The sequence below is a fragment of the Salvia hispanica genome, chromosome 3, assembly GCF_029641045.1.
Source record: "Salvia hispanica isolate PSC_SH4W2 chromosome 3, Shi_PSC_v1, whole genome shotgun sequence".
Classification (NCBI taxonomy): domain Eukaryota; kingdom Viridiplantae; phylum Streptophyta; class Magnoliopsida; order Lamiales; family Lamiaceae; genus Salvia; species Salvia hispanica.
Window position 1 is genome coordinate 10,706,969 of NC_142694.1, and position 23,714 is coordinate 10,730,682.

A 23,714-nucleotide genomic window follows, 5' to 3' on the forward strand; every position below is an offset into this window, starting at 1 on the left:
TGGCTTTTTACAAGATTATACTATAGTTTTTATTTGGAACATAACTTATGTCAGCCAGCGATAATAAATAAAAAAATGTAATTACAATTACTAAAATCAGATATTGTACAATGTTGCAAATTTCCTAAATTAAATCGTATAGTCATAAAGAAAGTGTTGCTTGCCCCACTTTTGTAAAAAAATATAGATGTTTCTAAAATCTTATTTAGATTGCAATATCATGATTGCTGCTAATTACTCATATGAGAGGAATAGGGTTTTATAAATCTCAACATTGATCACATATAATTTACTCATATATTCAATATTTCTATATCATCATCATTTAATCAAATCTCAATATAACTAAATAAATGAAATATATAGCCCATCATATATAATGCATTTTAACAAGTGAAAAAACAACCCACGTTAAGAATATAATTTGATGTTTTTATGTCTCATCAATTTGATCAAGAACTTAGAAAAATATTAAAAGTGGCACAATCATATAATAGTAGAGTGTTATTATCATAACTTTGCTTTTTCATATACATTAACGCTTATTTTCATTTTAATATCAATACTTTTTTATGAATAGTTTTCGTTTGGTCCCTTATTTCATGACTCAATTGCGTCCATTACAAATTATCATTTCCGGTTTCACATTTGACATCTCACAATTATTAAATGTTTTTATTAGAATTACGATTAACACATCAATTAATTTATCTTAATCAAATTAGCTTAATATATAATCACATTTTAAAAATAATTCACAGCTGCGTGTTGTGAAATTTTCTAAATAAGTCCATCAATAATTCCAGTAAAAACCCTTGACTCGGCCTTCTATATTTCTAATTTAGGCACTTTAACTTTATTTACATAAAAAAAATAGTAAAAAAATTCAAGACTGTAAAGAGGAAAACAGAAGTTCACCTCCTGTACAATTTCTTCGAAAATCAAGAAGCTGCTTTTCCCACATTTACAAACATTAACGCTTACAAACAAATTAAATGTGAAAGTGAAAAACGATCAATTAAATGTTATTTGAAATATGCTAAATAAAAATATTATTCCTCTAAACCAAATCACAAGCACTGTAAATCGAGCGATCACACTGAAGCTATGTTCTCTCACATATACACATATATATGTATGTCTATGTATATACAAACTAAACTGATATCTGCTCCTGCTGCATGTTAGTTTAGCAGTGATTAAACCTCTAATCGATGCGAAAATAAATGACCAAAACATGAAATAATCGAGCTAAAAACACAACTAAACCGAATAATTTCACATAAAATCAACAAGTCAAAGATGATTATGCATATCACGTGAAACCGGAAGTCATTATATACACATACATACACGTATGGCTAAAACAGTCTCTCTCTAGACCGAGTAAAGGCAAGGCCAAATATTCACAATTCACAAAGAGATCGGAAACGAAAACCCCTCAATTTGTGCACCTTTTGAGAGCGGTCTTCCGGTAGATATCGGCGAGGGGCAAAACGCGCTTTCTCCTCCGCGGCAACGCCTCTTCTAGAAGCTTCTCCGGATTGATCACGCTCGACGAAGAATCAGTCGTCGTCGCCGTCGCCGTCGTCTCCCCCACGCTTTCCTCTCCAATTTCCTCCTCCGCTGATCGCTGCTTGATTTCCTTGGGGAAATCCAGCCAGAGGAGGTGGAAATCGGCGGCGGATTCGGAATCGCCGCTGCTGAGTTGGATCAGCTGCAGCACTGCGTCCATCTCTAGCTGTGTGAGGCTCGATTCTTCCATCTGGCTTCTGCTTCTTTGGATTTTTGTTTAACGGGTATATATGTAGAGAGAGAAAGGATGAGAGAGAGAAAGAGAGGAGAAATATATAAGTGGGATGGGCAATGGGATGCTCTCAAATATACACAAATTACTGACCAATGGGACACGAAACCGAAAGTCATTCCTTCTTGCTCATGGTTTTTGAAAGGACCAAATTGCCCTTCTATGGAATTCTTATTTGGATAACTTTTTTCCTTTTTTGCACTTTTATTTTTACCCTTTAAATTAATCTTATTTCTCTTTATTATTTTTTTTCATAATCTATTTTTCTCAAATTTTATATACTTTTTTTATTTCTTCTTTTACTTTAATAATTTACTCACATATAGTAATACTAGTAGCACTATTTTTCTGGAAAAGATAGTTATAATAGCCCTTCTAAAAGAAGAATTTGATGGGCAAGTTTAAGGATAATGGGATATGGAGATAGGGTTGTGATCTCCTTTATGATAAGAACATAGAATTAATGGGGATTATAGTCTATAGATATGTTCTTCTAGATTTCAGTTGTAGTTACAAATATATTGTTTTGAGTGAATGCTATTAAGATAATCACTTTATCTATTCTGAAAATACCACAAAATATTAAATTTCGCATAAACTCTCTCTATTTAAATTGATTTTTAATTAAAAAAATGAAAGAAAAGGTAATTATATGAGAAATCTATTGATATCATAATTGCATATATTCAAAATAACTTTGATGATATTTTGTACTCCATTTATATATTTTCAAAAAGTAATAAATATCAATATATCCATCCTATTATCATGATTTCTATGTTAGTATAGCGATATATCATCGATATAATTTAGTCTATATATGACAATGTCACACACAATATTCGGATTTTTGTCATACACTACAAAATCAATATTACTTGTAGATTTTCTCTAATAACTACCTTAGCTTTAATGAATAATCATAATTTCCTCACATTAAAATAATTATAAATTATAGTAATTAATTAAATACCACATGACATTTGTGGGAAACATTAAATTACAATATCTAATGAAAGGAATAAGATATACTCGTAGTAAGTATAATATGTGAAGAGATCAAGAGAATACATGTATTTGGAGAATTAATCAATATAGTACTACGAGGGGCAATAAGGTAATATAGCGTAGCGTAAAGTATTTGTGACATTATTTATTGGAATTTATTTCATATAATCAGCGTATGAGTTAAGGCTTAATATCGTTCTTCGCCGACTTAAAATATTATAGAAAATAAATAATTTTGATTAATAAGATAAATTGTGGGACCCGTTCACCCGTTGGCCAAATAAATATACTATTTCATTTATTTTGCGGTGTGTTTGGCAAATGTCTGATTAATTTTAGTAATTACTCCGTCCATTCTTATTTCGAATAGTGAATACCAAAAAAGATATAAGCACCAGTTTTTCTCTACGGATACGTATGACTATATGTCTATATGTTTAGTTAATGTGAAAAACTTGATGCGAAAATATTTCGTACTACTACATGATTTTCATTGGGGATTCCGTTTGAAAGTTATGGATTTATTTACTGAAGAATAAATACGATGCATTAGATGTTTTCACGAAGTCGAAAACCTTGTAGAAATTAAAAGAGCTTTTAAGTCAAAGTGTTTATAATGCAATAATAAAAAAAAGAGAGAACTCTGAGTTCTAAGAGTTGTATGATGAGAATGAGATTCATATAGAGAAACTCAAGAGAGGAACTCATTGACAAAATGGAGTGGCATAACAAATGAACAAAACGTTGAAAGAGAGTGAGATGTATAAACCTGAACTAGTTTCATGTTGGTACAACTTTGCGTAAATCATACAGATTAGTATTTCATTAGCATTTCATTTTAATACATTCCATCTTCAATTTTTTGATGCCATCAACTTTTTTTTTTTATATTTTAAATCTATGTGGGTGAGAAATTAGGGATTTACTACAGTTGATCAATGAACTGTGGCTGAGAAATTTTAGTGATTTTTCCTTGGCACATTGAAAGAACCGTGAGTGAGCAATGAAAATGGCATGTCAAAAATGATCTCAAAAAATAGACATTTACACGGCCTTGGAATTTCCAAAAGCCTCAATATTTCTACGCAGGAGATGGTCGGTGAGGGTCGTAGCCTTGTTGTAGTTATTGGGAGATGATCTTAACTGCTGCTCTTGGTACGGCTCGATGGCATCATTTGCTTCGCCTCCTCGAATTCTCCCCAATTCACCTGGAGCAATTTCTCCGGGATCTAGTACACCAAACCTAGCCAGTCTGATATATGAGACTCTTTCTTCATTGCACCTCAACAAACTTCTGGCAACAATTGCAAGAAAAATCACTATTTGGTAGCGTTAGTAGGAAATAAGAATATGCCACATGATTGTGCAGAGTCCGTCTGAGGTGTAGCATGATCCCTGTGGTATATGATTTGGATTCAAATATTGCTGTTCTCTTTGTTTGAGAATGTGACAACGTTTTATGAATCTACAACACAACACTCAGCAAATATGGTGAATTCACCATATAAGCTCGGTGCAAATGACTTATGGTTATAGATACAGTGCAAGTGACTTATACGTGCAGTGCAAACATTCTTACCCTCACTTACAGGTGCAGGGCAAGCATCTCAAGTTCTAACAAATAAGAGATTGTTTTTAACCGAGACCTACACACACATACATGTATATTTAAGCCAGGCAATTCAGACCATGCTTTGTGCTCATGCTCATGATTCACAGGTGTAGAAAACTAGAAATCATACTCCAACTGAAACCCTATCAGTAATGGAATAAAAAGCCTTATGAATGAAATGTTATAAGACTATATAGTTTTACATTAATTACTAGGAGTTATTTATCCTAATCTTGTTATTGCATAACTGATTCAAAGCATATAACATTAAACTTTGACATCATACGCCCTAAGTACATGGGCCACTTTCCCCTAATTAGAGTCACTCAGGTATAGTTCCCGTTCTTCTTCGAATGCTCACATTGTATTCAGGCCACATTTACCATTGTTGTAAAATTATCTTAGTCCCAAAAAAATGCTAAAAGCACCAGTGACCAGAATAAAACATTAAAAACAGACCATGCTTAATCGCTCTGTGATGTGAGTGATGCACATAGCTAGAGACACATAAATATATAAAGAAACCGGTAAAATCTTTATACCTTTTCTGGTCCATCGGCAGAGAAAGAGATTTGTGGAGGTTCCTGATGTGAGTGCTATGCCAAGACAAAGTATCAGCCAAGATGACTTTCGATTAAACAGCCAGGGGAATTTTTAAGTTGATCCTAGACTCTGTAGTTCTCTCAGATGACAATGAACATGTCTGCACACTATTTAATGCATTTTTTTCTATCTCATTGGCTTCACGTCCCATCCCAGCTTTTCTAAGGCAAGTCACCAAAGAACTTGTAGCAATGCTATCTGGTGCACAACCCGTTGACAACATCTTGTTATAAATTTTTATAGCTTCAAACATTCTCCCTTTCATACAATGCCCCAGAATCAGAATGGTATAAGTCATCTTATCATGGGAGCACCCCTTTGCCTCCATATCTGAAACAATTGCATTTGCCTCGTCTATTTTTCCAGCTTTACAAAGCACATCGATCACGGGGTTGTAAATAAACGGTTGGGGGATAATTTCTTTCCTCCCATTCAGCTCCCTTAACAAGCTACAAGCTTCATTCAATCTATTCCACTTGCACAGGCCACTAATAACGATGGAGTAAGTATACGCATTAGGAGACACATTCCTCTTATTCATTTCATCCCAAAGCTTCATGCATTGGTCCATGTCTCCGACCCGAGAGTTGCCTTCGATGAGAGAGGTGAGTGTCACGACATCAGGACGGACATCACTCCTGACCATCTGCTCATAAATCTTCAAAGCTGAAGCTATCTCACCCTTTTTCCCAAAACCATCAATAACAACATTAAAACTAAACAAGTTCGGTCTAATCCCACAACCAATCATCTCATGAAAAAGGGCAGCAGCATCTTCCATCCTACCTAATTTGCAATATCCAGAAATGACCGAGGTGTAACTCACAACATCTGGAGAGAACTCACACAGTGATTGCATTTCTCTCAGCAATTCCTGTGCTCTATCCGCACTGCCAACTCTACACAGCCCGTTAATAAGGGTATTATACGTAACAAGATCAGGATAGCAACCGAAACTGCTCATGACATTGAAAAGCTCAAAAGCCTTCTCAACCTTACCCGCCACACACATACCCCGCATCACTATGTTAAACGTAAAATTGTCGGGGCGGAAGCATTTCGACTTCAATATATGACTTCTCAAAAATAGAACTGCCTTGTCCACCTGATTTCTACTGATTAATGAGCTCAAAAATTTGTTATACACAAAGGGACTAACTGTTTCATCTTTCTGCTTACACAGCTCACCTCTCGCAATTAAAATGTCTTCCGCAATCCCAAACTTCCCCGCATTCGAAAACGATGAAACTAGATAATCTAACAGAGATTTGTCCGGGATAATCCGGTCAGCTCTCATGTAATCATAGACTGTTTTAGCAAAATCAATGAGGTTTGCTCGACACAGTGACCTAATCAGCAACTCGAAAGTTGATTCGGTGTGAGTAACATTCAAATTCAGCCGTGAGTAGCTGAAGAAATTACAGGCTAATCTAGGCTCATCCGATCTATTGCTCAATAAATAAATTACACCATAAGCAACCATAGGATCCAAATTATTTCGAAAATAATCAGAGTTGAGAATAGCAAGCGATTGGGGGTGACGAGAGCAGAGTGTGAAGACGACTTTTACGAACCACTGAGTCGAAGTAGGGGAAGAATTGGGGGATTCCGTCCGCGCCTGGCCGTGGAATAACGCCGTCGATAGAGCCTTCGAGATCATTGCCCGCTGATGCCAAAACTCCATGGTTATTGATTGTGTAATCGAAATGTATCTAATTTCAATCGGTGAGTTCTCGCATTGGACAAAAAATTGTCTGGATGTGGAGTTTGGAATCGGAGGGAATACAGAAATGGAAGTGTTGAGTTTCGAGAGCGTGTGGATCTGAAAATGGTGGCGGAGAAACTAGGGTTAGTTGACGGCGGCGGAGGCGCGGCGGAGAGATGAAAGGGCATATATCTAAAGGAGGAAATATTCTCTTGTTCGGTCGAAAATAGCCCTGAAAAAGAGCTCCGCTCAAACCGTTTTCTCCATTGTTATAATCTTCGAAATTAAAATTATTATCGCTCTGAAAATTTATGAAATTGCTAATTTTATTACTCAATGTTAATTTCATTTTTATAATTGGCATGCTTTCAGATTTAGAATTATTATTTTCCTTATCCATCACCCATCCTCTCTAATTCATACTCCCTCCGTTCACGGATAATAGTCTCATTCATCTCTGGTCTGACATGTGTTTTAATAAATGTTGAAAAAAGTGGGTGGAAAGAAAGTTAGTGGAATATGAGTCTCAATTATTTATATTAATTTTAAATGATATGTGAGAAGAATGAGTTGTGGAATGTGGAGTCTCTTTATCATTTATGGTAATTATGAATCGAGACTCTTATTCGTGGATGGACCAAAATGGAAAAATGAGACTCTTATTTGTGGACATGGAGTAGTACTTAATTTGTAAATGTAATTGCAGTTGTAAAAGTGAATTTTTCATATTGATAAAAAAAAATGACGTCCAAATGTAGTTTAATAAGTAAAACAATTTCCTTTTTATGCATGGACAATTCGAATCACCTCATGTGTGTATTTGCTTATGAATATTGATTTTTCAATGTTAGACTTTGGTTTAGACTTAGGTTGCTGGGCTTTTTAATTTATTAATTGTGGGCCTTTAAATATCGGCCCATAAGTTCTTCTCTATCGCATCCTCTTTTGTAGTCTCATCAAGAAAACGACAAAAATGTTTTACGTGTAAATTTTAAAATACATTAGTTCCATAAAGAAAATAATTGCACATAATTCTGGATTTTGTGAAGGGAATACTACTCTGACATATAGGCATTGTAATTGAGTTATTTTTTTGTATTTATTTTGATTTTTATTTTTATTAATTTTTTTTTTTTTTTTAACCAAACAGTGTAATTTCAGCTAATGTATGGACAAATAGAGTGACAAATAAAGAAACAAATTTAATTGAATGCTGTAGTTGTGGGTTGACTATGTAAAATAAAGCTTTGAAATACGAAACTCTGGATATGTTTTATATGGAAAGGTACATTGGATATTACTCCCTGATTTCGTTCACAATATATTACGTCGAATAATTATAAAACATGAACAAAATAAAATTAACTACACACCTAATTTACACGAATATTATTTATCATCAAAGGTTCTAACTTCTAATGTCTATTGTCTAGTTATTATATCCAGAAGCTTCAAACCTTAAATCTCTATGCCTATTAATTCTTGTGCTACTCATACTTATTTTTTCAAAAGTAAAATCTTTTTAGTAAGAAGTTAGGTCAACATCAAATTTAAATTGTGACAGACCTACCTTTTTATATAGTATAACATAGTACTCCTGTATTTAAATTTATGTCTGATCTGTAGAAAATAATATGAATGCAATATTTGTTTTAAAAAAAAATAAAATTACTACTCATAATTATAGCGAGTACGACAAATCGCAAAAAGGGAGTGTAGTCGCCCATTTCTTCCATCTTCATCTCTCTCTCTACGCTTCGGTCACCTTTATATCTACGAAGACGCAATTTGAATTTAGTGTAGGATTAGGAGTTTGAATTTTCAATCGGGGACAAAATTGATTCAATTCCGTGAAAAGCGGCGGGCGGTTTGAATTTCATGTTGATGGCGTCGTCGAAGGTGATCGCGTCCAGGTCACCGCCCAATTCGGATCTTCCGCGTGACTCCCCAACCTCCTCCATAAATATCCACTCCGATCAACCACCTAGGGGTTTCGGCTCCATGAATATGGACGAAATCTTCCGCAACATCTACCCCGATTCCGCCTCCTTCGACAGCGCCGGCGACGGAGGAGCGATGAATGGCAAGACGGTGGAGGAGGTGTGGAGGGACATGGTCACCGGCGGAGGCGACGCTCCGATGACGCTGGAGGCTTTCCTGACGAAGGCGGGGGCCGTGAACGAGGAGGACGTTGGGGTTCCGCCGATGCCGCCGCCGGTGATGATGAATCCTGCGCCGGGGGTTCCGGCGGCGGGGTGCGTGCAGAGTGTGATCGGTGTGGAGTTTGGGAGCGGGAGGGGGAAGAGGAGGGCGGCGGCGGAGGAAGTGCCTCTGGATAAGGCGACTCAGCAAAAACAGAGACGGATGATTAAAAATAGGGAGTCTGCTGCTAGGTCGAGAGAGCGGAAGCAGGTTTAGCTCTCTCTTTCTCTATCTCATCATTTTTTTATTGTTTTTTGCTTTTCCCCAATTTTTAACCTAAGTAATTCTATCACTACTTTTCATTTTTTAATGCATAATGCTTCGTTGTTGCTTGATTCAAGGCTTATACCGTGGAGATGGAGGCTCAGGTGACAAGCCTAGAGGAGGAACATGAAATGCTCTTGAGACAAGAGGTGCCTCTTTCTCATCGCATATTCTGAACCTTTTTTCCTTTTCTAATTGATTTTCTGATGTGGAGGAAGGCTCTCATAAAACTCTAATTTGCAGGCTGAAATGAACAGGAAGAGATACAAGCAGGTATGTATTTCTGAGAATTTGTCGACATTTAAGCTCATTTTACACAATTTTGACATGAAAAGTGCTTTATATGCGTTTTCAGATGTATGCACCTTTTATACTTTTTTCATTTTGTGTAAGCAATTGGTTCTTTTGCCATGAATTTCAGGCTAAAGCAAATGTATTCTCTAGACCATGTGCATATGAAGTAACACATGTATTTTGAGTGTCTTTGGTTTCTAAGGTAGTCAAGGTAAATCTAAATCAAAAGTAACACTAGCTTGTCAAGGTAAACCATGTGCATATGTTGTGAAATTTTTGGTTGTTGCTTTTGATGATGGGAAATTGGGGTTGAACCTGGTAACATTGGCTATAACTTGCTCATACTGTATCTGGAAGGACATTTGTTTGTGTTTGATGAAATCAACTTTGAATGGTCTGAGTCTCTGAGATAAGAGTGGGAGAACTGACATTCGTGAATCTATTTGTTCTAATAGACTCTGTTGATCATCCGTATGTAGTTAGTTATCTGGACTAACTGATCTAATACAAATGTGATCTCAAGATGTATGCATGTTATGTGATCAAAATTAAATTTTCAAGGGTATCAAACTGTATCTGGAAACTTGTAAGTAAGGTTGATATGTTGATAGAGACATGATATATAATTGAAAATGTTTAGGTCTTTGAAACATCATTATGATTAATATTACAAAGGGTGCCTTAACTACAGAAGCTTAACAAGCACACCAGGTCTGTTGAACATAAAATTTAGAACTATACTTTTGGGCTTATGGTAATTTTATCATTTTGTTTTTAATCTTCATGTTAAAGGGAATGATTCGGTTTTCCTCAATGGAGTAAGCTTGGAAGGACTTTGTAATTGTTAAGACGCAGAGATGTCTTAATTTAATTATATACGGATCTGAGTTTTTGTTTCCTGAAATTCTATAGTGCAAGATACCTAGCCTTCTCCATGACAAATCTGTCATGAATATGATCAATTGATCCTACTTAAGTATGATGGAAACTTTCAAGTTTCAACCATCCTATCATGTAATACCGCAAGCAATATCATAAATAATGCTGATTTCCTTCTTGTTTACTGCATGAATCCCATTAGTGCCTTGAGGAGTAATTTTCAGGATATGGCATGATTAACATCTGACTGTCATGCTTTAACACATCCTTCTAATTCCTCTGCAATGTTAGTTCGCTTTGTGATAAACTAGAACTTACTTCGCTTATATATATGTTCGTAAACTAAGGGTGTCTCTTACTTTGGTGGATATGGTGTTGTAACATGTTGATATGATGATTGCTAAGTTCCTCAGTCATTATGTAAAGCAAATACATATCTCCGCTAATTGAAAAAATGACCTTAGTGATATTTTTTCCAGAGTGATTGTCGACAACATATCTCTAAATCTGTTGACTTCCTCTTCATGCATATTTAAATCTATGTCCTTGAACAGTTTGATTGTGTTAGTCTGAATCACCGAGCATCCATAATGGTGTAATGCAGCTCATGGAGAACTTAATTCCGGTGGTAGAGAAGCGAAGACCTCCAAGAGTTCTGAGGAGCACACGCTCCATATAACGGTGGATGTTGTGGTTGGCAATGACAAAGTTTATAGGGAAGTAGGTCTTGGCCTGCCATGGCGGAGCTCCAGCAATGTCGCGAGAGGTCGTTCTGGCATGAGCTAGATGGATAGTTAGCTACAGATGTGGTAGCTACAGACATGTAAATCAAAAGCAGCACACTTTAAAATTTTAAAACAAAACAGTTTCTCTAATTACTGGATTCATATTAATTAAATTTGCTAGTAGTAGAGTATTTCTATGTTTTGTTGTGGGTTTTTCTTTCAGTATTTTATGTATTTTTGGATGCAAAAATATTTCTCTAGGAAAATGGTTGAATATACTAGTGAGGTTTAACAGACTTGCAGAGATTTATGTCAATTCTTTGATTTAAAACTGACTCAGACCAAATATATTCTGTACATGCCATGTCGACCAATGTGTGAACATTGGATCACAAGTTCCAAAATACAGAGTAGACAAAATCTAATCATTTAAATACTTAGTTACATATGATAGAAGACCAGATCAGTCAGATCTTTGAGAAGAATAATAAACAATTTATGAGCAACAAAACATATTATTGCCAAATAGAATCACAACAGACAGAAAGTGTTCTTGAAATGCACTAGATAAAAAGGGAATATCTTTCCCAGACATACATATTTAACAAGAATAAAGAATCAATCAAGAAAAAAATTGAAGGCAATATTTTACAAGAAAGTAGGTATAATAACTAAGCACAAACCTGATTAATTTTTATTACTGTGGGCAACAATAAGTAACAGGTTCTTTTTCATGGTAAAAACTATAGCATGACAAGAGTATTTGCAATTGCTCTTTCTTTCCAACAGCTCCTTCATTAGGGCTCTGTAGCCTTGCCAAGGAAGTCGAGGCCCTCTGTGCGGCAAGCCATGACTTTCCTGAACGTCTCACGTAACTTGAGCTGCAGTGGCTCAAGCCCCGTCTTACAAGCCTCACATGCTAAAGACAGCTCGTTGACGTTCTCTTTAACTTCTTCCTTCAGCTCGTCCGACAGTGGGAACTGAGCGGCATCCACCAAGTCTGTCAGCTGATGCACGCTCTTCTCGATTTGATATATCTCCTTCAACAATCCACAGGTGTTGCGTCGCTCTCTCTTCTTGGACTCATCCATGATTCGGCTGTGGAGCAAGAACAGAGGCGTGGTCCACGAGAGCTGACGAGGGATTGTAAAGTGGATCTGCACGCCTCGGTCCTGACAAGGGATTGCAGCAACGAGAATCCATAACACAAACATCAGAATAAAGCTCATTGCAAAGATGAGCATCGCCAAGCCATTAGTTGCTGCTATTTCGTTCGTTTTTGGAGGAACCAAGTTGTTGGCAATGGACTGGAGCTGCTTAGAGGCGGACCAAGAATGTGATACGCTCCAAGAAAGTGACCGTGAGTGCCCTGATGAGCTCCTGCGGTGGTGCTCCTTGCCCTTACGCCCAAAAGAGCGGTTCCTGTGTGAAAATACAGAGCCGGTATCTTTGTCGTCCAACATCAGTAATGCCAAATCCATCAAGGCTTTTCTTGCACGACGAAACTGGCTCTCACCAACCATTCTCTGCTTCGCGTCAAGAGCACACACCACAATCTCCAAATGCTTCTGCCAGACACGAACAGTCTCAACACCATCGCGGGTTGCATTGAAGATATCCATTGCCTTGATGGTTCTCTCGAAATACTCAGTGGCAAGCCTGTCTGCTGGTGGCTTCGAGAGCAATGCTTTGTTATCGGATAGTAAGGTGCTGAAGTCCTCCTGGCACATAGTGAACGCGTCCAACAGTTTGTGTATCCAAGAAACGGAGAGGAGCTCGTCCGCGCTAACCACTGAGAGATCATGGAAACGGGCGAACCCTTGTCGTTGGAACAACTCCAGGTACTCGATATTCGAACCATGGCTCATTTCTGAATGAACCTGATCACTTCTTACAGTCAATATAGAGCGACGAAAAGATGCAAAAGGGATATGGGATCCATGATTATTTGGAGGAGGCATTTCTTCAAATTGTAACAGATCTCCTCAAACTCCTAAAAACAAACTCCAGTTTAATGAATTCATTAAGTGAGCCCTAAATTAAGCCCCAAATCAGAGAGCAAAAATGTTATCAAATGACAGAGCATAACTAACCACTTCAGATTTCAATCACACACATTACAATTGATAAGCAATTAAGAATTGCAAACCTTGATCAGAAATTTCACCAGAAAATCAACCGAGTTTAGTCTCTATGAACATCAATTCATAAACACAATTGATTTAAAGAGATTCAGCATTAACGCAACCTAGAGAGGAAGAATTGCGTCAAAAACAGATCTTCAACAAAAACAAAAGGCGAAAATCAATCAATCTAGTAGAAATCAGAGAAGAAATAACAAGACAAAAGTAATTTAACGCACCTCGATTGTTACACGGCTATGTGATGTCTACATGCGAAAACTAGTGGAAATTTTTGAAAATCAAACCCTAGTTAATGGCGTGAGAGAGAGCTTATGACTGAATTGGAAGGAAGTAGAGTGGAAAATATTTGACGCAAAGAAAAATTAAGCAGAAAAATAGAATAAATGAAACTACTGTACATGAGAGACAACTGTATAACTGCTGGTGGCTGTCCAAACACGCACAATTGTGTGTTTGTGTGAACTAAACTAGAGAGTAATCTCATTTTTTTAGTATTATATTAAATTATAAATTTAATGAATTGGTGGGGCGTATAAACCATGTAGTACTAAAATGAAAACTTTAAATATTGAAATTGAGAAAATAACACAATTTTTTTGCAGATGAAATATATGGAGTATTTGATAATTGTATTAAATACAACTTATATAAGAGTTAGGACACGAAACGAAGTTTAATTGTTAAGATACTTCTACATAACTAACAAGTTTACTTATTCATCGATTTTTATGAAGGGGTTTCAAACCATTGGTGTAACTGAGGAACTATTATCGATTTATGTAATAATAACTTAGACGCAAATTGTGATATCGATGAGGCCTAATCAACAATTCAAGTTGGAGCTTAACAATGCCGTCGATTCAAATCGATGGTCACAGTTCTAAGGGAGCTAGAACCGTAGCCAATACGATTTTCCAAAGACGCCATATATTTTTAGGCATTTTTTAATTATTGTTTCAAATTTTAAAAGATTTTCCTATTTTTTTCATGAAATTTTTCCGATTTTGATTAAAAAGATACTATTATACTAACCAAAATCAGCCCAGTAGAATCGATAAACTAATTTTGATTAGGCCTGTGGCTTGAAAACCGGATCTGACTAAACCGCCGTTTCGATTTAACTAAAATCTCTTGTGTTGCTCAATAAAATTTATATACTGTGTAAATTAGTAAATTGTGAATATAAAAGGAATATAATAAGACCAAGTTGCATTCTTCCACTATTAAAAAAAATTGGATTATAATATACGGAATAAATAATTCAAGTCTTTGAACGTGTACAGCATTGTGCATACAATAAAAAAAAAACTAGTATTGACATATAAAGAGCATTAATCAAAGGGAAAAAATGATAACTACACAATTGTTTCTTTCACACTTAATTTCAGAATTTATTATATTTATGTCACGTAATTTAATTCGCATGTCCCATGACTTCCATTGCAAAGTACCCAATAAAATCATATTAATACTTTATAATCCCAGAACTTACTTTTATATCAATTGAATAATTTGAAAATTAAATAATACCTTTCAATAATGCATTTCTAAATTGAATGCGATCGACAAGACATTATCCATTTGTATAATCAATGTGATGCTTAACTTCCTCTTTTCATTTCGATTATTCAACACCCCATATATGATATATCTAACTAAGCAATCTATTATTCTTTATTACTTGTCCCACATATATGAAGTCGTGTCTTTTAAAAAACTAGAAATCATATATTAATATTGTTTTATGAAACATCATCTATGTTGAGAAAAAATCCAGGCTATTAAGTTTTATCCGTTCCATTCCGTTTTCTTCTTTTTTTTTTAACTAAGAAAGGTTGCAAGTGACAAATCTTGTGTTATTAGTAAACTTTATACTACTAATTTAACCATTAATGGGTTACACATAATATCATGAAATTAAATTGTTCAAAAAATTCAAATGTCTACTCCACAAATTTCCATATCGTAATAGAAAATATTCATTATAATAGTATGAATTACAGCAATAAAAACAACAAATAAAAGTAGGACGGTCTAAGGTTGAATATGAACTTTAATGAGAAATATACTACCAATCAAAACTTGATTTGTGGTGGCAAAATCCGATGAAACACGATAATAATATGAACCCGACACAATAACCACATGACGATACAGAACGATTCAGGTGTGTTGCAAATAAGATATGGCACGACGACAACGTGATAGTGGATGTCGTGTCAGTGAAGGCAATGGAGTGGAAACGACATTGAAAAGTGAGAAAATGATAATCTAATTTTAACTCTAGTAAAAATAGTAGTAGTAAAATAAGAAATAGATAATAATAGCTATTAACGAGTTACATGAATCCGAATCAAGATTATTGTGTCTTTATCGTATTAACCCAGTAAGAATATAAACACGATACGGCTTGATACTAACTAAATTAACTTCGTATGTATTCGTGTCGCATCAAAAATTATCAGTCAGTTCATGATTTGGTGGATAACAATAATTTAAAACGTAAAATCATTGCATAGCATTTAATTTCTTCTTAATGTTTCTGGCACTTGTCAATAATAGGTAGGCAACATAAATATGGATGGACAATCAACCTCTTAACTAGCCCACATTCTTGCATGTTATGCTTCCTTCAATAATTGTCACCTAATTTTATTTTAATAGAGACATTTTTAACAGAAATTTCCCCAAGGTTAATATAAACTAACAACCATCACCATCAATATCCAAACATAAAAGAGCTACAAACACCATCATCTCACAGTTAGAATCAAGCAAGCAAAGGTCAATTTTGTCTATTCACAAGCCAGTTTAGTGTCAAAGCTGCTCAAACAGATTGCAAATGCCTGAAATGCAGACAATGGATACCTATAATCCATGGTGAACAAGTCCTTCTCAACCTTCCCAAACTGCAGAATCACCTTATCATGGTCCGAAGCACCCGGTGGCTGAGTCGACGCGATCAGCTGGAAGTTCTTCACGGACGCGACTGTCACCCGTCCCCGGAAGTTGAGGCACCAGCACTGCAGCTGCTCGTGCCACCGCGGGGCCTTGTTCTTCAGAACCAAAGGCCGGGTTTTGCTGCTCTCGTCATCCTCGTTCGACACCCGGGCCATTTCGGAAAATCTCGAGCTGCTGAACTCGGTGGAGCGGTCCAGAGACTTCGAGAATGAGAGGCTCCGGAACGAGTCTTCTAGGGATCTCGGGAGAAGTTCCGGCTGCCCGGGAACTACGCCGCCGGGTTCGAGGGACGCGACGGGGATTGAGTGCATAATGCAGTTCATTTTTCTCGGACCGCGCGTCCCGAGCACGTTCAGCTCGTATGTGATTTGAGCTATGCTGTAACTTCCCGTCGGTACTTTCGGAGATACTTTCTTGGAGTAGAACCGGCGGCTTGACCTCCCCGGTGGCGGGACGTGAGAACATGGCTGTGTGTCGTATATCAAAAACTTTGTACCGAGAAAATTCGATCTGCGATTTAGTATCAATAGCTCAGTAACATTCTATAAACAGAAATGAACAATAAATGGTAGATATTTTCAACTACACACAATAATTTAGTTAAAAACCACTCATACTACACAAGACAATCATTTATGCCTTATGGAGTTAGCAAACTAATTTTGCAACGAAAAAACAAGAAGCTCCTCGATGGCCCTCTTGTATAGAAGCCAAAGAATTTAGTCATGAAAATGATCTTGTCATTCTCCACCCCACGAAAGAAATCCCGCACAACCTATTAATATACAGCATTGCGAAACACTGTTTGAATAACTTATCTTCGTGCCACTATAGAAGTTATCATGCTATATACGTATGAAATAAATTTTCGAAATAAGAGTTTAGTTTCTGGAATTATGCATCAGGCGAAAAATGATGCAGTCGAGAAGCTTCTGTAAGCAGTAAATGCAATAAACGTACTCTTTTGAAGAGCCGAAGGTCGAGCAATAGGGTGTAAGATCGACAGAAAAGCCTACCTTAGTTTGCCAATGTATGTGCTACTTGATCTGGAGATGTTATCTGCATCCATAGAGATGACGTATTCTGTACAAGTTGTTCTTCGAGTTCTTTTAGCAGAGAGAAGAAACTTCCCATTTTCAACTAGCAAAGCTGCGAATTCAAAAATGATGCTTACAATCTCAAAACATTCTCCTAATGTACTAATTCATGTTTTCAGATATCGTTTTCCAAATACATGGCATTTGAAAATAACGAAACAACATTGAAGAACAAGTAATAGCATATCATCAATTTAAGAAATGAACTCACTCACCTGGACTAAGGCACAAAAACAGGTGGTAGGTTAAATTGGATTTGTCTCGCTTAATGAAGCACTGAATAGTTCCGTCACGAGAGCCAGGCTGCATATGAAAACAGATTCCATATCAACTTATTGTAACGATACCGGAAGCTCTGTTTCTAAGGTCAGTGCTGCATTGTGCTGGTAAATCATTAAGTGATAGCAGAAGCGGTTGAGACAAAAGGAAGTTTAGTACACTTGTGTACACGACAACAGAAAAACGTGCAGTGAATACCTGCTTAAGAGAAACCGGGAAAGTAAGCTTCCCACAGAGTTCCGGATTTTTAACTATTTCCTTGCACATGCTCCTCCAGGACCGGCAAACAGCTGCACACGCAACGACATGTTTCCGGGTGGGCCACGTGCTCTCGCTCTCCTCCAACCTCCTAATCACATCGTAAAGTAGCTCAGGCGGCAGATTAGCCCACCTACTGTTCTGGATCAACAAGGGCTGGTCACCCAAGTCATTAAACGAACCATGAGATTTCCCCCTATAATGTCCAGGCAACCTCACATCAAAACTCCTCCGCGACAGGCTGCCAAAACTCTCCCTCAAATCCCGAGCTATACTCCGGAAAGACATTGAATTTCCCAAGTGGTAAGTAGGGAGGAATGGCAGAATCAAGTACTAATACAAAGCCTTTTTTCGATCATTTATAGATAACTCGGAATGTGATCACCCTGGATGTCAATAAACAAAAGCGGATTCAATGGAAGAAAAGCTGAAAATACAAAGGAGAAAAGCATTCATAGGAGAATCAAATGAAATAAACCAATGAAAAGGAAAAGATAATTAAGAGGGGTTGAAAAAGGATAGTTTCACTTTCACATGGACTCAAAAGGTAGAGTGAATCATAACATAATTAGACACTGATTCACATATTTCTACTTGCAGTGTGAAAGTAAAGAAAAGGCGGATAAACAAACACATGAATTCGACAAATAACCTCGAATCATCCACTTAAACATACAAATAATCAGCATAAATGCCACAGAAACACCAAAAAATAGCAAGATTTATCTCAATCATAATATGCCTATTCAACAATTCGTCAATTCGATTAGGTTAGTGCCTTTCAAAGAATTTAGAACACTAGTCCCTTAAGTCAAAATAGCAAGCAAATAGATTTCAAGCTAACCTAATCAGACACAATCATACTAAACCACAAAATCAGATAAAAGATTGTAACTTGTAAATAATCTCACCAAAGTAAATGAAAAGAGAGAGAGATAAAGAAGTAAACCTGCTAAAAGAACTTCAAGAAACACACAACTTTCATATTTTCCATCAGAAATCTGCAAAGAACCATTAAATTCGAACAGGGTTAAACGAGGGCATTGACTTAAAAATCTGAAGCTTCAACCTTTACCATGAAAAGTAAAAGATGATGGAAATGGGATCATAAATTTAGTACCTTTTGAAAAATTACACAAATTCTTGACAACCCCAGCTCCACAGCAAGTGTGTAAAACTCCAAACCCAGAAATTTTGAGACAATTATTTAAACCGCAGATCAAGAAAAAGAGAGGCTTATAAATGATGAAAATTTACGAAAATGAAATTATTAAATTGTTGGTTGTGTTTGGTGAGGTGTTAGAGACACAGGTGAGATTTCGTGACTTTATTGAGTTTTGATTAATGATGTTATTTCCTATTGTGCTGTGTAATTCAAAAATATATATACCTTTTTTTTTTTTATTGAAAATGATATTCAAGAAAAAATAGTCTTATTTTTTCTTACACCCAAAATTAGTCTCATTTTCATTTATGGAAATTTTTTACTTATTTTTTTTCTATTGATGTCTTTATGACATTTCCTTCTCAAATTTAATTGAATTGTAGTACTCCACTAGGGTACACCATATGCTGCAAATTCAATCAAATTAAACTTTAGACAAAAATTGTTTATAATAACCATATGGAAACAACTAAAAGTTTAATAACCTATTAATAAACAAAAAAAGTCTTAAGGAACTAAGTAGAGATCTTATCTTTTCATCAGTTCATTTTTATTTTTATTTAATGTTAATTTGACATTATAAAATTTCTGGTTTAGGTAAATCAAGAATACTGCATAGAGATTCTTTTAGCAACCATTAAAATAAATTTGATTTTTACTTTTTCTTCATAAGCTGCTGGTTGACTTTTTGAGTTAGTTACACATATTGATTGATATTTGGTGGAGCATTGAAAATCGAGAATTTAATTTGTAATTTTGTACTCCCTTGCTCAAAGGTAAATGTCACACTTGATAATATTAATTTTGTGTATTAAGTGAAGAGTCATAACGTGGATACCGCACTTGGATAATAATATGAAATTTAAGGAGAAGTTTATGTGTTAAGTAGAGTGAGAAAATATATTTTTATATTTTAATGTGAAAGAATTTTTTTCAGAAAAAAAAAAAAAAGAAACGTGATATAATGGGACAAATTAAAGAAACCGTAACATTTGCCATGAAAAGGAAAGAATATAATTATTGTAAATTAATGGATTAAAGAGAACATGTAGTATGTTGCATCGATCTTATTCCACCAATTCTGTTGAATTTATCTATAGTTTCACTAAATTTATGTGGGGTGCTTATCTTTTGACTTTATGAAATTGACATAATTCGAAAAATAAATAGAATGATTTGGACATAATTAAACCGCCATCTGAATTTTGTTTGAATAATGCATAGAGTCTTAAAATCTTAATCTTACAACCAAACAACGTCAGCATGGTAATTTAATTTATATACGATTATCGCTAGTTAAATTAAAATTCTTTTGTGGGTTGTACTCGAATTATCAAGAAATTAATTTTAATTAATTTTTCAGATTATATAACAACGTAGTTATAAATAGTTAGTCGTGATTAAAAAAGATTGTACTCCAGCTTTTAATTTGGTACATGGGTATGATGAATTGTACATTGTCTAATATTTTGTTTATAAATATCACAGCATTAATTAAATTTTACTCCGTATGATTTACATGGAGATTACTCCTTTTAAAGTACTAAGTAGACGATGGGTTTAGTGTCAAAGTCTTTTCATTGTTTTAGCAGAGCTGACAATCGATCGATCAAGTGAATATGAATACCAGATTTCGGTATGAAGATTTATGTTTATGTCCCTAATTCCAACTTTGCATTATGGCCTTTGCTCGTATTTTTTGCTGCTGCGTGTGTTTCTAGTTTGGCTATGTAGTTAGCTAGTGCCTAGTTGGCTTTGTTTCGTCTTTTTTTTTTGTTTTGTTGGGATGTTATCATGTTGTGTATTTTTCTGTTTTGGTTTTTGCAGTTTGGCTTTTGACCGCTTGTCTCGAATTTTTGGTCGTCACATGTAGGCTCGAGCCTTTTTCGGTCAGTAAAAAGAACTGTTTCAGCCATTTTTCAACATTTAGTTTGAGCTAAATTGGACAAAGTTAGGTTTGTTCAAAGGGAAATAAATGTGGAGAGTCCGAAAATATAATTTGATATGTAATATGTGGCTATTTATAATTACTATGATTAGAGACTCCAACATAGAAACTTATTTAAAATAATAAACAACTTATAATTAAATAGTAGTAGTATACTTCTTTACAATTAATTTTTGCAACTCCAACCCTTGGCGGCGCATGGGTTTTTAAACCAGTTAGCTGGAGTGAAACTTAGCTGCCTTGTATGTTCATTTGTTCAATAAATCTCTCTTTTTGGGTAATGGAAATTATTCTGTGAACCAATACAAACATGCCAAAATTACATTCCTCTTGCCGAAGATTGTCACATGTTGGGACTACAAAAGAAAGATACTAGCATGATCATTCTCTTATTGCTAAGGGGGTACATATTTAGGGCTTGCCCATATAATATAAGAAAGATGAAACATGATATTTTAAGTCTTGATTTTTGTGCTAGAAACCTTAGCCTCTAAATCTTCTTCTTGACCATCATCCAAGACAAAGACAGCCGATCCCCCTGATTCTGGGACAATAGTTGGAGCAACGACAATGACATTGCTACAAGTACTTAATCCTCCGAAGCTTTTTCTTCCACTTTCTTCGATGGTGGGATTTGTGGATTTCTTTAATGCCACCAAACGGATCGCTTTTTTTAGTTCTTTGTCTTTGGCCCACAATACTAAGTACAATCCAATTACTATTATCACAGCCCCTAGCACACTGTCATTAAAATACAATCAACATATGTTTCAACTTTCAAATCAATAGTATATAATTTTATACCTTCCCAAATACAACTTTTCCTTTAGAAACAAGCATCCGGCAATGGCTACCAGCACGAGAAGCAAAGGATTGAAAATTGACACGTAAAGCGGCCCTCTCATCCTCACACACAGCATGATGAACACCCACATTATCCCTGATGCAACAACGCCCTAATTAAGAAAAAAAAGAAAGAAATGTGTTAATAACAAAATGTGTTCATAGTTTTTCTTGATTATTTAAAAGTTACCATGTAAGCAGCTGTAAAAAGTATGATATTCCATCCCAGTTTCCACATGCTCATATCTCTTTCGATACAAAGAGCATAAACAATTCCTTGAATAGACCCCATGATTGAGATCAATACAGTGCTAGAATAGTGACATGGATATGACTTCGACATCTGAGTCTGTTCGCCATTAAAAAACACAGATATATTTTTAATTATAAAAAAAACTACATAAAAGAAGCTTGTAAACCATTTAATATATTACCTGAAAAATCAATGAGATTGACCAAGATAAGCAGCTAGCAAGCCCCAACACAAGGCCCAAAACATTGTTCTGGGGCTTTTGTTTAGTCACTGCCACTTGTCCCCACCGGTGGTGGAAGTCAATCTTCGTTGACAAGAAATCGAATTCAACCCCTTTGTAGAAAGTCAAAAGCATTGCCCCTCCTATGCTCACAAATGTTCCAATCACCTTTGCTTTACCAGTCCATGTCTTTAATCCCAATGCTTCCATCCTAATTTATTATTTGATAGATTTATGAGTATATGTTACTATAAAAATATTATTTTAATTAAAACATGGAGTATGAAGGAAAACGAATTTATGTATACCGAAAAATAACAGCAAGGATAAGGGTAAATGCGGGATTAAGATTGGATATAGCCGAGATAAATGTGGGGGAGGTCGCCACTAAGCTCGCAGCGTATAAATTTTGATTCAAGGTTCCCCTGCATTAAGCATAAAGAATAATTGTTTATCATTAATTAAAAGATCTAAAATACGAGTTTATGCAGATATATGATATTCATATTAGATATATGCAATAAAACAAATTTGGTCTTAGGTAAATGGTTAGATGCACCAAATTTTCCTAAGATTATATGTATACATTTGCATCTTAATTTTTCGAACTTAATTACCCAAACAAACCACAAGCAAATGCTTGACCAAGAATCTTCCAAGTCAATTTCGGTCTGGTGTTCCTGCAAACATAAGAATAATCTATCATCTCAAAATTGTATAAATTGAACACTTTAATTCCAAACACTAAATTTAATTTTTCCTATTTTTCAATTAGGACTACGTGTTCAAATTGAGTACTTAACAAAATAGAGCAAATTCATAGTTTTTTCAACTGATTTTTCGAATTTGACTAAAATTCATAATTTTTCAAACGCTCAATTTATATGATAAGATTACTTGTATGGGAACGACCTTTCGAGGATGAGGGCAAGAGGGGCAACTGTGGCGCTAGCAAAGAGGAAGCGGTAGGCGATCAAAATGGGCAAGCTCATGCCGGTGTTTGCCACCAACTTGTAGAGGATGTTAACTCCGGCAAGAGCTATCTGCACCGTCACCATCATCATCAGCGGCCTCAATGCATCTAAGAATTTGTAGAGCTTCCCCATTTTTCAATTTGGTGAGTGTAGTGCGTGTTCTAGGTGTTTGTGTGTGAAAGCAATTCAAAGGGACCACGATAACTAGGTTTTGGACAATAAATGTAGAGAAAATTGTGAGTGAAAAGAGAGTTGGAGTGTTGTAGGAGGGGAGATGGGACTGTACTTATATAGGGGAAGAAAGGAATGATAATTGATAATCCACTTTCGGCCATGCAAATCTTAAATTGACTTTAGGCTTTGTTTTATAACTAGAAAATATCAAAATCTTTTGCATGTCAACTTCACTCTCTAAATTATACTCTATCGACCCGTCCCATAAAAATAGAGATTTTTGGAACGATACAAGTTTT

The 23,714-nt window shown here is 35.6% G+C and overlaps 4 protein-coding genes and 1 pseudogene across 13 annotated transcripts; 1 reads left to right on the forward strand and 4 right to left on the reverse strand.

Moving 5' to 3' along the window:
- Nucleotides 1-3,812: 3,812 nt before the first annotated feature.
- LOC125217091 (uncharacterized) lies at nucleotides 3,813-6,995 on the reverse strand. Of its 3 annotated transcripts, none has more exons than XM_048118916.2 (2): nucleotides 4,970-6,995; nucleotides 3,813-4,106 (listed from the first exon to the last, which is right to left on the reverse strand). In XM_048118916.2, exon 1 carries the CDS (start codon nucleotides 6,712-6,714, stop codon nucleotides 5,062-5,064), a length of 1,653 nt encoding a protein of 550 aa, XP_047974873.1. In that variant the 5' UTR covers nucleotides 6,715-6,995; the 3' UTR covers nucleotides 3,813-4,106; nucleotides 4,970-5,061. The 3 variants fall into 3 exon arrangements, with proteins under 3 accessions (XP_047974873.1, XP_047974872.1, XP_047974874.1); XM_048118915.2 differs by having other exon boundaries at nucleotides 3,813-4,109; XM_048118917.2 differs by having other exon boundaries at nucleotides 3,813-4,210.
- Nucleotides 6,996-8,432: 1,437 nt separating this feature from the next.
- LOC125213171 (bZIP transcription factor 12-like) lies at nucleotides 8,433-11,296 on the forward strand. Of its 3 annotated transcripts, XM_048113559.2 has the most exons (5): nucleotides 8,433-9,147; nucleotides 9,279-9,350; nucleotides 9,445-9,474; nucleotides 9,623-9,706; nucleotides 10,979-11,296. In XM_048113559.2, exons 1-4 carry the CDS (start codon nucleotides 8,614-8,616, stop codon nucleotides 9,677-9,679), a joined length of 693 nt encoding a protein of 230 aa, XP_047969516.1. In that variant the 5' UTR covers nucleotides 8,433-8,613; the 3' UTR covers nucleotides 9,680-9,706; nucleotides 10,979-11,296. The 3 variants fall into 3 exon arrangements, with proteins under 3 accessions (XP_047969516.1, XP_047969517.1, XP_047969515.1); XM_048113560.2 differs by lacking the exon at nucleotides 9,623-9,706 and having other exon boundaries at nucleotides 10,929-11,064; XM_048113558.2 differs by lacking the exon at nucleotides 9,623-9,706 and having other exon boundaries at nucleotides 8,435-9,147.
- Nucleotides 11,297-11,771: 475 nt separating this feature from the next.
- LOC125213169 (protein ROH1D pseudogene) lies at nucleotides 11,772-13,682 on the reverse strand (annotated as a pseudogene). 5 transcript variants are annotated; one of them, XR_016137042.1, is made up of 3 exons: nucleotides 13,462-13,682; nucleotides 13,249-13,347; nucleotides 11,772-12,979 (listed from the first exon to the last, which is right to left on the reverse strand). The product of XR_016137042.1 is annotated as a protein ROH1D pseudogene, transcript variant X4 (transcript). The 5 variants fall into 5 exon arrangements; XR_016137039.1 differs by having other exon boundaries at nucleotides 11,772-13,092; XR_016137040.1 differs by having other exon boundaries at nucleotides 11,772-13,092; nucleotides 13,249-13,378.
- Nucleotides 13,683-15,936: 2,254 nt separating this feature from the next.
- On the reverse strand, nucleotides 15,937-19,166 carry TLP10 (tubby like protein 10). Its single transcript, XM_048118896.2, has 6 exons — nucleotides 18,959-19,166; nucleotides 18,788-18,839; nucleotides 17,779-18,224; nucleotides 17,517-17,604; nucleotides 17,221-17,353; nucleotides 15,937-16,714 (listed from the first exon to the last, which is right to left on the reverse strand). The coding sequence occupies exons 3-6, from the start codon at nucleotides 18,124-18,126 to the stop codon at nucleotides 16,039-16,041; spliced, it is 1,245 nt and encodes a 414-aa protein (XP_047974853.1). The 5' UTR covers nucleotides 18,127-18,224; nucleotides 18,788-18,839; nucleotides 18,959-19,166; the 3' UTR covers nucleotides 15,937-16,038.
- Nucleotides 19,167-21,289: 2,123 nt separating this feature from the next.
- On the reverse strand, nucleotides 21,290-23,373 carry LOC125215746 (WAT1-related protein At1g25270-like). The gene is made up of 7 exons (XM_048117278.2): nucleotides 23,180-23,373; nucleotides 22,885-22,947; nucleotides 22,576-22,692; nucleotides 22,229-22,478; nucleotides 21,985-22,143; nucleotides 21,756-21,907; nucleotides 21,290-21,692 (listed from the first exon to the last, which is right to left on the reverse strand). Exons 1-7 carry the CDS (start codon nucleotides 23,371-23,373, stop codon nucleotides 21,407-21,409), a joined length of 1,221 nt encoding a protein of 406 aa, XP_047973235.1. The 3' UTR covers nucleotides 21,290-21,406.
- Nucleotides 23,374-23,714: the final 341 nt, after the last annotated feature.